The sequence below is a fragment of the Platichthys flesus genome, chromosome 4, assembly GCF_949316205.1.
Source record: "Platichthys flesus chromosome 4, fPlaFle2.1, whole genome shotgun sequence".
NCBI lineage: Eukaryota > Metazoa > Chordata > Actinopteri > Pleuronectiformes > Pleuronectidae > Platichthys > Platichthys flesus.
Window position 1 is genome coordinate 2,060,067 of NC_084948.1, and position 15,228 is coordinate 2,075,294.

General features: G+C 41.4%; 1 protein-coding gene across 1 annotated transcript; it reads left to right on the top strand.

Annotated features, from left to right (window-relative positions):
* On the top strand, window positions 1–14,912 carry barx2 (BARX homeobox 2). The gene is made up of 4 exons (XM_062385282.1): window positions 1–376; window positions 6,458–6,773; window positions 12,415–12,499; window positions 13,283–14,912. Exons 1-4 carry the CDS (start codon window positions 190–192, stop codon window positions 13,571–13,573), a joined length of 879 nt encoding a protein of 292 aa, XP_062241266.1. The 5' UTR covers window positions 1–189; the 3' UTR covers window positions 13,574–14,912.
* The last annotated feature ends 316 nt before the right edge of the window (window positions 14,913–15,228 follow it).

Consider the following 15,228-nt stretch of genomic DNA (forward strand, 5'->3'; position numbering starts at 1 on the left):
GCTGATCGTCAGCGCGACACTTCACCGCTTCTTACACATGAAACCATGACTCCTTTAAACGCCTGAACCTCCAGCACCGACCCTCACACCCGCGGGTTAACGTGCACCTAAGACAGACAGACAGATATCACCGAACAACACAGACGCACTGTTCAGGGAAGGTACCGGCGCGGCGCTCAGGGGCCGATCATGCACTGTCAAGCCGAGCTGAGGCTCTCCTCCCCCGGGCAGCTGAAGGCTGCCAGGCGGCGCTACAAGACGTTCATGATAGACGAAATCCTCTCCAAGGAGACTTGTGATTATTTTGAGAAGCTCTCTCTTTACTCGGTGTGTCCTTCTCTCATTGTCCGGCCGAAGCCTCTCCACTCATGTTCGGGTAAGACAACTCTTCTTTTTATTATAAATATTTATATGTAAAAAAAGAAAAGGTAAATGTTTATTTATCTGCGCAACTTTTGGCACTTTTATGTATTATCTCAGTTATATTATTGATTTTAGTTCAAGACTTTTGCCCTGCAGTGTATTTTGGATTATAATGTATCGACACATTTTGAGAGCTGAGATAAAGTTGTTATTTCAACTTTTTTTAAATAATAATTCCTTGTGCATTCAAGTGTGCAAATCAACATATTGATCCTTATATCTATTACAATGCATAACAATGTGTCCTTACTTAAATTCATCCCGTGTTTCCATCATTATTTAATTTCCTTTTCATAGAGAACATTTAAAAGACATGATTACAATGGCTGTTGCTTCCTCCTGAAGCTGCTCACTCTAAACTTTATAAATCACAGCAGGTCAAGTTTTGACAATGGAAGTGTCAGTGAATGTCAGTGATGCTTGAGGGCAAGATGATGAATACCTGCACTGATAAGTTACAGTAAAAAAAAAAGAAAGGATCAGTGAGATATTAAGTAAAGCTAAAATCAATCTCACTCCGACGTGATTATTGTAATGTGGCTGTTGCTGAATCAAAGGCCTTTTTTGCTGATGAGTTTAGCCTCTGTTGGACATTTGCAGACGGAACGATTGTATGATGTTAATCTTCTAATGTCACATAGAAGTATATGTGACCCAGAGCTGTGGGCAGGAAACAGGGATTTCATGGTGCGTTGCCAGTAGCAGCGCCCTGTAAAAACACTGATAAAAGAAAAAAAACTGTTCTTCACATTTATGTAGCTTGATTAATACTGGAGAAACTGAAGGAAGGAAACAAACAAAAAATTATTTAAATGAATCACATTTGCTTTAAAAATTATCAAAACTTTAAATACTTTGTGTAGTGCTTTATTTTATATCCATCTCACCAAGAGGGTTGTAGGTTGTATGTAGATGGTTGGATGGACAGATAGATACATAGATAGATAGACAGATAGACAGAAAGACAGACAGACAGACAGACAGACACATAGATAGATAGATAGATAGATAGATAGATAGATAGATAGATAGATAGATAGATAGATAGATAGATAGATAGATAGATAGATAGATAGATAGATAGATGGATTGGTAGATAGATAGAATAGATAGACAGATAGATATATATATATATGATAATGACAGAAAGAGATAGATAGATAGATAGATAGACAGACAGACAGACAGACAGACAGACAGACAGACAGACAGACAGACAGACAGACAGACAGACAGACAGACAGACAGACAGATAGATAGATAGATAGATAGATAGATAGATAGATAGATAGATAGATAGATAGATAGATAGATAGATAGATAGATAGAACAACGGTTAGATAGATAGATAGAATGATGGTTAGATAGAGTGCGATAGATAGATAGATAGAAAGACGGTTAGATAGAGAGATAGATGACCAAAATAGCTAAACAAAGCTCAGTTGGCACAACACATGTTACCTTGTCAAAACAAAACCTCTTGATTGATTCTTAATTATAATTCCAGATAAATCCAAATAACTCAACGGCTACTGCTCGCTCCAGTAACCATTAGGGTAATTGCCCTATAGTCTGAAATAATAGCCACTGCAATTTGATGATGACAGCGGCGGGTGAATAAAAATAGGTCTGAGCTATTCCCTCATCCCTCCAATATGGACAGGCGTACATGCTAGAGGGCACTATGGCAGGGCCTTGGCACCCCTCTGTTTGGATGGATAGAGTGACCTGCGGTGCATATCAGAACACTGTGCCCACCACTTATTTGTAGCCGTGGGGGTGTGAGACACAGTATATTCCCCAACATCAATGGCTTTTGAGTGCTGGATATAGAAGCTGGCAGGCTTACGGGGGCCTGGGCCGAAAAGGAGGCGTCCGGCCCCTGAGCTGCTGCTGTGGCTCCCTCAACAATGAAAAGTTGACTTCTTCATCCGGCAAAAAGGAAGGTGGTGCTATAACCTCTTGCTGCCAGTGGAGGCTGCTGAAAGACAGTGATGGCAATAATGTTTGTGAGATGGAGTTGATGACAATCCACTTGTTTCTCTTTGTGTTGTTTATCAATGATGCGCCTCTCAGCGCATCAGCGAGTCAGGCATTTTCCTACGCCTGACTCTTTTCTCATCTCTCTTATGGCGGCCCAGTCTATTTTTATATATGAGTGGCGGAACACCAAGCTTAATTTAGCACATTCACAGTGGCTAATTGTCTTGGAGTTGATTCCCCGTCAGTTACAGACGGATCAGAGACGTTGATGAACTGTTGCTGAACAGCGAGTGACGCAATGGCAGGTTATAATATTTCATTTGGAGTCCTGTCTCTCAGCGGGACCCAGGGCAGGGCTTTTAGTGGTGTTTTCTGGAGGAGGCAAAGAGATTAGGATCAACTGAGGTATAATCTCACCTGACAGCATGATGAAAAATAAAAACACGAGAAAAAGGAGGAGTCTGTGCAGCCTGAGGGCCAGCGCTCAGTGGCTCGGTGTCCCGGCTGAGGGCTTATACAAATCTAAGTGAGCAAAAAGAAGGGTTTTCATCGCATCTTAAACCCTAATCTGCTGCAGACAATAAAGCCTCCCATTAAGCACAAAGCCATCTTGAAAGGGTTGATTACACCCACATCAACACACACAGGAGAGTACACACCTACACAAAGACAAAACCTGTGCACGGCTTCCCCCCCAGTAAAAGATAATGCTTGACAACCTGTCATCTACTCGTCACTTCCTAGCTGCCATCAGATTTTTTTCTCTATTGGGACAAAGGATCAGTAATAAATCTTTTCTAAAAGCAGTTTACGTTACAGAAGACCTGTGCGTATTAGGTTTCTCATTAAACAGTTAAGGCTCGTGTTCATAAGTCATTTTTAAAGACGTTTGCCAGTGTGTGCCTGAGAAACTACTGACAATTAAAGTCAGCAAGACGTTCTTGATTTGTTGAAAATCAACAGAACAGATCGATCTAATCTGTCATGTCTCGAAGGTGAATGCTTCTAATTATAGCGAATCAGTCAGGACAGATATAGAAGCTGCATGGCCTGTTGCCCTTCCCACCCTCCAGCGTTTTATTTGCTCACTCAAAAGAGCAAGGCAGAACAAAAACAAAAACCTGTTTAACTGAGAAAAACTCTCAAGCTGTCACCAGCGGTTTATACCCAAAACGTGACAAAAGTTCACAAACACATGTCGTAGCTTAGCCGTGAATCCTCCACTTCAGCCACCCTCTGAGAAAGAAAGAGGCAGAGAAGAAGAAATAAGAAACAGATGAGTGCAGGGGAAAGTGTGCCCTCGAAAAGCTGCTGCATGAATCTGTCATGCAGGTGTAAAAATTCAAATGTTCCCTGACAGCCATTTCAAATAATAAAAATGTGGTCTACTAAATGAGGATAACGCCATAACGACTATGTGAACAATTGTTGGCCAATTGTTGGTATGAAAAAGGAAAGCTTAACAAAGGGCTCTTCTTAGATCTATTCTTAGCAGGTATGTCTTCTGTAATGGTTTCCAAGAAGCACTTGTGCTAGTCCTCACATTCCCACTGTGATTATCAAGAGTATCAGTGTGCCTTCCGCATGGCCCCGGCTGCAGCTACACTCAAAACAGTTTATTTGTAGATTATTGACAGGACTCTGGCACTTGTCAACATGTCAGAGAGAGAGACCTTCTCGCTGTCAGTGGAAAGTCACCACGAGGGCTGACATTTCTCTCTCTCGCTTTGCTCGCTTTCTTTCGCTCTTTCTTTATTCCTCCTCTCTTGCACTTCCTCCGAGGGATTGTCCGGAGACAACTTCAAGCTCGCTGTTGACAAGACACTTCCTGATGGCCCCGAAGACAAACGCAGACGCTATTTCTCATTCGGGGCTGACGTGACTGACACTTCCACTTGACTTTTGTGGCTGCCATTTCTCAAATCTCTCTCTTTTTTAAAAACCTTTTATGCATTCCACAGATAATGCGACAGAATACATATTGAGGTATAAACATATCGAGATTATCTCAATACTTTATCTTGTGAGGCGTGCCCCCTGACTTATCTCTGAGTAGTCCACTAAACCAAATAGGTGTACTTACAATTCTGATAAAAGGAATTGAAAGACACTTGTATAAATGAGATTAAAAACCAAAAGAGATGCTTAGAGCTCTGTCATAGCTTAAGATGTTAAATCTGTCTGGTTTCAGCTGTAGTCTCACAGTAATTTCAACCATAATAAAGAGTTCTTTTTATTCTGTGTCTCCATTGCATTATGCTGAGGGGCTGTGGCCTTCACGAGAAGATAAAGCCATTTCATTAAGATCTGAGCAACTCAAATGTCTGGCCGTCTGGCTTCCAAAGAATATACCTGGTATGCAAAGTCTTGGATCCATACGTTCAAATGTATACCCAAAACTTTTTTGATATCTTATTGAACATGTTTCCAGAATTCCAAGATTTCTCCCAGAATAACAAATCTTCCACATCCCACAGTTGATCCAACATAACTCAGAAAATGACTGTACTTTGATGTGATATATGGGGTGTTCAAATATCTCATCTTAACCCAGTGCCCTGCCACATGGGGCTGCTTGGCAGTTTGTTTCATGTTTTGAACGTTTCCTCTCACTCTTGGTCTCTTATCGTAATACATGAATCACATCTCCATTGACATCCATGTGAAATCCCTCATATAAAGGAGTACATGCACAAACCCACTGATCAACTGATATCAGACATCTAACATGAATACAGATAAGTGCTGGGAGAAAAATTCAAAGCAATATAAGCGGGTAGAGAGAGTGAGGAGTCTTCTTGTTCAGACCTGTTGCAACAGCAGGATTCTAAATGCTGGAGGGTTACCGATGACCTCAGTGCCTTACTATGATGTCATGATGAGCCCAAGGCAGTGTCTGGTGTCTGCATGTGTGCAGAGAGCAACTGTGAATGCAGCACTGAGACTCCTCATGCTTGACTTACATCGGATCGTGTGCTAAAATCCATATGTTCTGGGAGAAAACAAGAGAGACAGAAAATTACAGAAAACTAGCAAAGAAAATCGTGGTTTCCAAGTGTTCATGTTGTCTGTTATGGTCAATGAGGGAGATTAGTGCGAAATATCGACCGCACAGGAACACACATGCAGTGTGTGTGTGTGTGTGTGTGTGAGTGTGTGTATGAGCGTGCGTTGGTGACAACCTCCTATTTTCTTTGCTCCATTGTCCACCTTTTTATCTCACTCTATGTGTCCTCTTTTCAGACCATTACAGTGTGAGCTGTGCTGGGCCTGCTGCTTGTAAATTCCTTTTTTTTTTACGGATTATTTTTTTATATCTGACGCTTTGAGGATTTTTCTGGCAGATATTATGTTCACTCTGGTTGACCCATCACATCCTGTCGGCCAACCTCCTGGTCTCCTTCCCTCCCGCCTCGGCTCCAGACAAGTGTTACTTTTTATTGATTCTGGCGTCTTGCTGCTTCTGTCTGCCCTGATAAAGAGAAAATATGTGTGTGTGTGTGTGTGTGTGTGTGTTTGTGTATGACTGTGCACATTCATAGGAGGGGGAGAGACTATTAAGAGAGAGAGGGTTAAAAAAAACTTTATTAGTTCATCAGCGTTTGATTTAGTTTTTGGGGTTTTATTGCAGCTCAGTCTGTGTCTGAATTTGTGTGTGTGGGGGGGGGATTTTGTCAGGCTCGGTGTGTGCTTGTGGTTTAGTGTTAGGAAGCCAGTTATCATTTAACAACCTCTGAAAAATAATCCTTCATTTGAAGGGTTCATGGGAAGCGGTGAAAAACACAGCCTGCGTCATCGAGGTCACGGCCCTCTACATGGAGGAGGTCAAAAGCATAACGTTCTCCACAGCAAACAGTGCGGTTAAATTTGTAGCTGTCTCAGCAATTACAACCGGTCGATAACTGTACAACCGAGGTGACAGAGGAGCCCACTAAAAACTTACTGTGAATCAGAAGGATAGCATAATCTTTCTCCTCTGTGTTTTATCCACTCCACCTTAATGCATTTCTTTCTGTTTCTGTCATCTGACGCACCGTCTCTGCTCCTCCAGGCTCCTCATCACTTCGGGCCTACCCGCTCCTCTCTGTGATCACACGGCAGCCTCCCAACATGCCCCCGCACCTCCCCCAGCCACAGTCTCCAGGCGGGGTCCCCTCGCACCTGTCCCTGCTCTCCCCGCAGCATCCGCGGGGGTCCGAGCCGTCGCCCAGCCAGACGCCCCTCAGCATCAGCAGCGAGTCGGAGACGGAGCGCAGCACACCCCACCTTAAGAAGCCACGCCGCAGCCGCACCATCTTCACCGAGCTCCAGCTGATGGGCCTGGAGAAGAAGTTCCAGAAGCAGAAGTACCTCTCCACACCAGACAGGTCAGTGTAGTTCAAACGCTCACATCTGATTGGATAGAGGATAGCTACATAAAGACCTAGTTTGACCTTTTTAGAATCTCTGGATATTCTCCGGAGGGCCTGCACGTGAGATTGCAAATGTCCAGACAGTCATGAGTTTCTCTGGAGTTTCTCCAGCCACAGCTCCAAAGGTCTCACTGTAAGCAAGTGGGTGTGTCGGTAGTGTTTCTATCACACTACAGACACACAACTGGAAAAAAACAAAGAATACAAATATCTCACCAAGAAGTCACCAACAAAGATGCCATGAGAGCTTTCGGTGAAAAGGGCAATTATGCTGTACACAAACAAAAACATGTAACCGCTGCTCCACATCCCCCCCACCTCACCTGAACACCTGTTGTGTTGTTCTTTTATGAAATACCGGACCAGATTCTCAAGACATTCTCCAGAGTTCAGGTCTGAAAACGATATAGGTAGATTGGATTAGGTAGATTATAGTCATCAAAACACACACACACACACACAGCCACACACACACACTCACACACACAAACACACACACTCACAAACAAACACACACTGAGAACTGAAAGAACACTCTGCATAAGGCGTGTATACTAAATCATGACAGCGCTGACCTCATAGCTAACTTAAATTATTTTGTGATTAAGTCACAGTGATGAAGACAAACCACTGATGTGTTAGAGGTAACCAGCATCACAGTTATTAAATTTCTACATGAAAGCTACCAGAGTCATATAGGTGTCACTCAACTGTGACATTTTGATAACCTGCATACCTGGCAGAGAGAGCAGTTTGAAAGTACAGTGCAATCATGCGCACACATTCATAAAGCCACAAGTGCAATTATGGCGCAGTGGTTAAACTAACATCATATTCTTTCTTTTTAATTTATCCCACGGGGGGAACGTCTCATGTAATGTGAATTTCTCTAAGCCAGAACATTACCTCAGCATTCTAGTTGAGACAAGAGTAACGTTTTAACCCAGCGAAGAAAAAGGCCCCAACAAAGAAACAGTGACTTATTCAAGAAAACGGGGACGCTAGCCAATAAAAGCAAACACAAATGTATTACATTGATTTACTGCCAATCATCTCACATGTGCAGGTGCACATGAAGCACGTTCAGCTCTCTACGATAAGATGAAGTAAGCTGCATGTAAATATCTGGCGGTCTCGGTCTTAACTTTCATGTTCTGGGTCATTTTTGGGACCCGACATGAGGTTGGCATATTTTCAAGTTTTATTGAACGTCTTACTTTTATATTTGGCCCACAGGCCACTTTTCCATTTTAGCCCAGAATAGTATTGGACCATAAATGTTGTAAAAAGCTTCCCCTCACATACGCACTAGGAATTTAAAACTGCTTGTGAACCCACGTTACTCAAATGTGTTGTTTCATACTGTGGAAAGCAAAAAAGTATGTAACCCTTTTGGAAGTTCCTGGTTTCTCTGGAATAACTGGTCATAAAATCTGATGTGTTCTTGATCCAAGTCAAAAGTAAAGATAAACACAAGGCTTTTAAGATAATAGCACAAAAGCTGTCATTATCTTTTGTGTCTTTATTGAGCACACCCAGTAAACAATCACATGCAGTCCTGCCAATAAAAAGTAAGTGATGAAGTAGCTGGTCAGACCTCTTTCTGCTACAGCAGCTTCCTGTAGCTCCTGTAGCTGCAGTGCACAATTTTCAGAAGGAATGAAAGAGCTTTTCCTGGTGCTTCAACTCAGCCATTATTTACTCATTCTGCAATGTTCAGGCTCATTGTGCTGCCGCGTCGCACAGCTTCATCGGAGCTCACGCCAACCTGCATGCACCACCATAACCCTTCCTTTCGGTCAGACATATTCTGTTTGCATACTTGCCTAAACACATGAGACTCCTCCCCATTTAAGTTGTTTTGTTGATGTGCTCTTTTAGGTTTTTATCCCCTTGGTAAAAAATTTTTTGGTCGTTTATCTTCACCCTAGTTGAGTGGGAAGGAGGGAGGATTTTGCATGTTGTACAGATTGTTAAGCTCTAAAGGAAACTGTGATTTGTGAATATGGGCTATACAACTAAAATTACATTGATTTGAGAAAGTGTAGGAGCAAAGCTGGTCTAAAGGCTGGCGCATGCTTCTGCAACTGCGTCTGCAGCTTTTCACGCAGCTCTGTCGCAGGACTCGTTGTCATTCATGCTTCTCCAAGCGTTGCGCATGTTGCAAAGCAATTCCCCGCCAGAACACTAGGAGGAGTAACGTGTTTTGTCAAAGACAGCCTTAGAGACGTCTTCTTTGTGTGTGGCAGTCGTCGTCGAGTGTTTATTTACATAGCCACTCCGGCTCCTCTTAGCCTTTTTCTGGCGGACGAATCCGCCAGTCAGTGACGGGTTATACAAGTGATCATACTTTCGGATCTCTTCTGCCAAACGCTCTTCTATTTGGTCCATTCGTTCTTCGAAATCTTCCGTGGTTTCTGCGGGTATTATGGGGCATGAAACCGTAAATGTGACTCTGGAAAGGATGTAGTTCGCAGACCAAGTAATTCTTGCGGAGCTTTGCCGTATAGTTAGAAAAATTGGGCGACGCACGCAAGAAGGGGTACGTAGGCACGTAAGGGGCCCGGTAGGGCTCTTGCGCTTACAGGCCCGTGAAAACGCAGAAGCATGCGCCGGCCTTTATTTATCAGGCTTCCTCCTCTGTTCTTCACCTTTGTGTTGATCTTTCCATCTTGGAATGCAGAAAGCCTTTTACACCAGGTCGGGCTGCACATTTGTTTCCAAACAAATGAAAGTCAATGTAATCAGTCCACAAAACGTTTTTTGTGTCATTAGCAATGTCATTAGCAACTTCCAGTGTCAAGCTGCTCTACTGCGAACAACAGCATGCGTTCTTATAGTGTCCTACAATGGACGACTTGCTCCATGCAACCATAAATGATGATTTGTGAATGGTGAATTTAGGGCTGGGCAACCAAACATTAACCTTTACTTATTTATTGTAATTTAATTTTACAACAATAGTAATGTAACACAGGCCCAAACTATATCAATATAATTCTTATGCACAGTTAAAACACAGTGAGGAGGTTTAACACGTAATTGATAGCTCAGATTTGTAAAATCAGGCAGTTTGTCAAGTGTTTCTCTGCTATCAAAGAAGAATTTCAAATCACAACCTTCACTCAGGAGCAAAAATAACTTCTCTTTATATGGTTATTTTAGTTTTTACCTCATATGCTCTTTTAACTTTGTAACCCTTTCCAGCTTTATGATAATGAGATCTCTTTTTTTTACTATGCATGGCTCACATTGGCAGCAAACAGCAAACTTAAAATGTTTCTACGAATCAAAGTAGCTCTAAGCCACACCTCCAATCCGGTTCCAGATTGACAGAGGTTCACATGTTTTTTCCAACAACATAACCGGATCAACCCAGCGATTAGTTTGGTATTAGTGTAAAGACTTTTTCAGCTTTACATGGATTGAGATGTAACGACATTGTTTGTCAAATTACTACATATATGCAAACAAACGGCAAATAGTTCACTTAATTTTCATGTCAATGTCCATAGAGTATATATACAGTAGTATGAATCTAAAGGGATTCAAAACTCTCTTTGCAACATATCTGCTCACCATATCTAATCTGAAAAGACATTTGCATATTCTGAATAAATCAAAATGATTTGTCTTGCTATTTATGTCCCCTTCCGCGGGGAAAACTCCCACGATGCATTATTAAATATATCAAATCTTGGCTTGCCTGCACTTGTTGGAAAGGTGCCATGACTCATCTTCCAGCAGAAGCCCCAGGGCAGAGCACAACTCTCTGATCAAAACCAACCACTGTACGGGTAGCTGTGCCAAAATACTGTGTCCTGTCAAAATATCTGATTCTGACACTGTGTTCAAAATTAATTAAATATCCTGCTTTTAGAAAAACATCAACGGAGAAAGTCCCCCCTGTTTAAACCCCACATCAAAAGGTGTGACGTGCTCCACTTTGGATTGTTGTGATCCAAAGATGACTTCACTTTTTTCCCTTCTTTTTCTTGGCCTGGGAACTCCTCGGTCTGGAATCAAGACTGTGCATGGAGGAGCAGCAGGAACCACAACCCAAATTATCCCTGAAAAAAGATTTACAATAATTTTATCGTAGAGCAATAATGATTTTACAGAGTTTCCAATTATAATAATCAATGCCTTAATCCTTCTCATCATCCTACACATCATCATCATTATTATTATTATTATTAAAGCGTAGTGGGAGCCAAGATTCCCTCATTAAAAAGGTCTGAGACTGGAACAAAATGGCGGTCTTGCCTAGAGGGAGTAACTCAAAATACGGTTTCGCCAAGTGTGTGGTTTCCCTCCATTGAGAACTAGAGAGCATACATAAGTGGGATGTTTTTTCCTTCTGCAATTACTTTTTGTCACCTTCGGTCACTGCCCTGCTTGAGACCAGGCTATGACACGCACACTGGCAGCTCTTTATGTAAGGTATAGGGTTGTGTAGATGATCCCATGAATCTCAGGGATTTGTCGCCGCTCTACTTTTTAGATTTTGTCACTGCTTTTCCCTGTCTCCTTTCCACTTTCACCATCAAATGAAGCTCGGTTCCTTTCACTCTGTGGTCGGTGGGTAAGAGAAACCCTTCATCTGACTCTTAAAGACGTCGAGACGAGCAGGGAAGAGGAAATATCCTTTGAAAAACCCCTCGAAAGCCGCTCCTCCCCATAACAAACGCCTTTCTTACTCCGTCTGTCCCTTTCCTGAGCTATCACATTTCCCACAAACCAATAGCCCTTTTAGTCATGGATCAACACATGTGGTGGAAACATTTAGAATCATCCAGCTACAATTACTGTGATTGGGTAACTGACCTCAGTGGTTTCAAACACAGTTTCCTCTAGCTGCAGGTATACAGTGTCAAACTCGAGCTATTAGCAAATGGGCTTAACTGCGAGAAACAAAGACAGAATAAAGGCTGGTGAAAAAGTTTTGTAATTTATGCTGAGGTTGAGTTTGCAATGCTGGAGACTAGAAATTAAATTATAAAGATGACATTGACCCAAATGATAATGTATCAGTAGTATTGTCAAAATGGGCTAAAGACGAAAGCACTTATAAACAAACTGAAGTAATTTTTTTTTAATTGAAATAAGATATTCTTAATCAATAAAAATAAATCTGATTTGCAGCACTAAAATTGAAATTTGAAGGATTTCCCTACTAACGACACCTTACACATTTTTTATGAAAACTTGGTTGGTAAATGAAAACCACCTTGGAATAAGTAAATCAAATGCACAAGTTGTTGCAGTGTAGCAGTTGTTAGCTGTGGTAAGAGCACAAGTAGCTCTAATGTTACTGTACCAACCAGGTCGTCATAGTCATTAATTAAAATGGAATTTTAAAATGATATAACATGAAACCAATGAGCGTTTGGTGATCTCCCACTATGATATGTATATAATGAATACATTAACAATATACATGGTGTCTTTGGTAGACTGGCATGAAACCTGCAGCTTTTTTGAAAAAGTGAAGCAAATGGATTTTAGAAAGCTGTTACTAATATAATAGTTGGCAGTAGGTGTGTGAAATGTCTTATGTCTAATGTGCAGCTTGTATTTCTTTCTGGTTCTGCAGGTTAGACCTGGCCCAGACACTGGGTCTCACACAGCTCCAGGTGAAAACATGGTACCAAAACAGACGTATGAAGTGGAAGAAAATGGTAAGTGGTAGCACCACAGTTAAGCCTTGCATGTTTCCTCTTCTAGTTCCTGTCCAGACCTTTTTACTTCTCTCACAGAAATGCGGCCCTTTGAGGAGCATGTGAATGAACAGATACTACATCTGTAAATTACATAAAATCAATGCAGAGTGACATCAATGTAATTTTACATAAAGTTGGATGCTAAATGTGATCTTCCTAAAGTGGTTCATCATTGTTATAAGAGAAAACCCTGAAAGGCAGTTGCTCTGTACATGATCCATATGACAGATCTTGGCCAAGCGTTAACGTCCTCCACAAAGGACAGAAAATTCGGAATAAAGGAAAATTGGTGAATCAAAAGTCTTTTAAATCCCTCATATGTGCCACTGAAGGTTACATGTTTGTATTTATTTCATATCTTTTTTTGTCATTAATGGATCAGAGCTTCTTCTTTTCTCCCAGAAGTCTTTTAATTTACATGCTAACCAAGTGCTCAATGTAATGTTGGTGAGAGCAGGAAATGTAATGTCGCAGCATAGCAGGAAGAGAGGGTGTGTAAAGTCAAAGCGCAGTGTGAGGTGTGACCTATGATGACGGCAGTGTGAGCAAACACTTTGGCAGAAGGGTCAACAATTCAGAGAAAAAAAAAATTGTCAAATCGTTAAAGATGAATCAGTGCACGAGGGGCGGCCAGCAGCAATATGTCTTCTCTTAATTACTATAATAGCGAGCATTGCCTTTGACTGCTGCTGCCATTTATAACCAGGAGCAGTCAGCTAACGTTGTCTATTGTTATTCTAGGTGCTCAAAGGAGGTCACGAGGCCCCGACTAAGCCCAAGGGAAGACCCAAGAAGAACTCCATTCCCACCACCGAGGAGATAGAGGCTGAGGAGCGAAGGATGAAGATGGAGGAGGAGGAGGAGAGGATGAGCCGGGAGGCTGACCAGGTGCCGTTGGCTTGCAGAGCGGAAGCATCTCAGCTGGAACCTCAAGATCTCAGTTCAGACACTCACAGTGCGGCCCGAGCGCTGGAGGAATCTGAGCGAGAGGTGCCGCTCCTCAAGCAATCAGAGACTCACGCAGAAAGCTAAGCGACAACAACGCAACCAAAGACTAAGCCAACCTGAAAACAAATAGTGCCTCAGGATCACTTCAAAAATAATTAGAAAATAAGAAAGATAAACACAGCCTGTGTGGTGTTTAGAGCCATTTGCTTTAGGGATTTGACTGGAGACATATCAGTGTCCATTCTTTACCTAATGTCACCTTTAAATTTTGTTTGGGTGTACTGGAATATGATCCATACAAAGAGCTAACCTGCATAGACACTGATTGCACTGGTGTAACTTTGGCCCTGGCTCCACAGTAAGAGGAGTGTAAATGTGTCAAATCCAAATAGGTCAGTCAAGCCTTAACACACAGTGACATGCATCACAGCATTGAGTCATTGTGATGACAAGATCTCACACACACACACACACACACACACACACACACACACACACACACACACCTGATCTAGAAAGCTGCCTCACACAGTGCATTAGCCAAAATACCAAACGTTTGCCTTGTGTCTCTCTGTATTTATGTATTATACAGTACATCTCTCTACACTGCCATAAACTTAGGATATTAAAATGGCTACAGTGCCTTGACGGTCTCAGAGGAAAGCTTTTAAACTGTTGATGAATATAACAAATGCAAGTATATTTTCTAGAGTGAATTTTTGATTATTACACGTGCATTTTTTTTGGTGAAGATTGTAAAGTTTAGAAACTGTGCGTAGGTACAGATTTAAGGCACAACCGTGTTCATGATTTCCTTGCATTCTGTTTCCAACTGAAAAAGGTCTGCCAAGCCATACAAACCCTGTATCATACTGTAGAAATGTGTATAAAGTATAAGATATATGATACTGCCAGATATATATGTAAAACAGTATTTTTAACTGCTGTTTTAAATTGGATTAAAATAGTTTGTATGTATGATGTTATAGCCGTTCCTTATCTTCTTTTTCCTGCTTTCTGCTGCGAGCCCACTAAGTATGTTAAGTTGCTACAGAATCTCAGAGGGAGTAAATCAGCAGCTTTTTTTTACTTCTTTTTTAGCTCGCAGCCTTTGCGTGACTACCTGAATCAATACGTTAGAGCTGCATGAACGTAATGCTGTCTTCAACATTATGTTATTAACTGACTCATCCGTGTACTCCTTGCAAAGATTTGTCATTTTAAGTGTTCTCACTCTTTTCGATTTATAAAGATTTATTTTTATTTGTTGTTGCTCCATATGCAAAGTCCAGTATTTTTCTGATGTAAATACAATGCTTGTTTGGTGACCTTGTTTGCTGTTTTTTTTTTTAGGTTTGTGTAAAATCGTTTTTACCATATACCATGTAAAAGTGTGTGTTTATGTATTTAAATGCACTTAATAAAAAAAGGCATCATTTAAGTTGTGTTTGGTATCATTAAGGTGGAATTGTGTGAAATCCTCTTTGTAATTTGAATTCATATCCTCAATCTTCACATATCTAATGCATCACATTCATGCTGCTTCAACCAGTTTTTCTTCACACTGTTTTTTAAGCCCATTTGTTTTTTTTACCGCTCCAACGACAATTTGAAGTCACCTACAGAATCCCATTAAATGACTGCACAAATTATTCTCCAACGTCATGTCATGCCGAGTGTGTAAATCAAACAGTTACAGTAGCCCTGGCCTGTTGGAGTTTCGGGTGGATCCATTACCG

Coding starts and splice junctions, on each gene's coding strand:
- barx2 (XM_062385282.1), top strand. CDS start 190: ATGCACTGTCAAGCCGAGCTGAGGCTCTCCTCCCCCGGGCAGCTGAAG. Junction 6,774..12,414: donor TACCTCTCCACACCAGACAG/GTCAGTGTAGTT, acceptor CTGGTTCTGCAG/GTTAGACCTGGCCCAGACAC. Junction 12,500..13,282: donor GTATGAAGTGGAAGAAAATG/GTAAGTGGTAGC, acceptor TTGTTATTCTAG/GTGCTCAAAGGAGGTCACGA.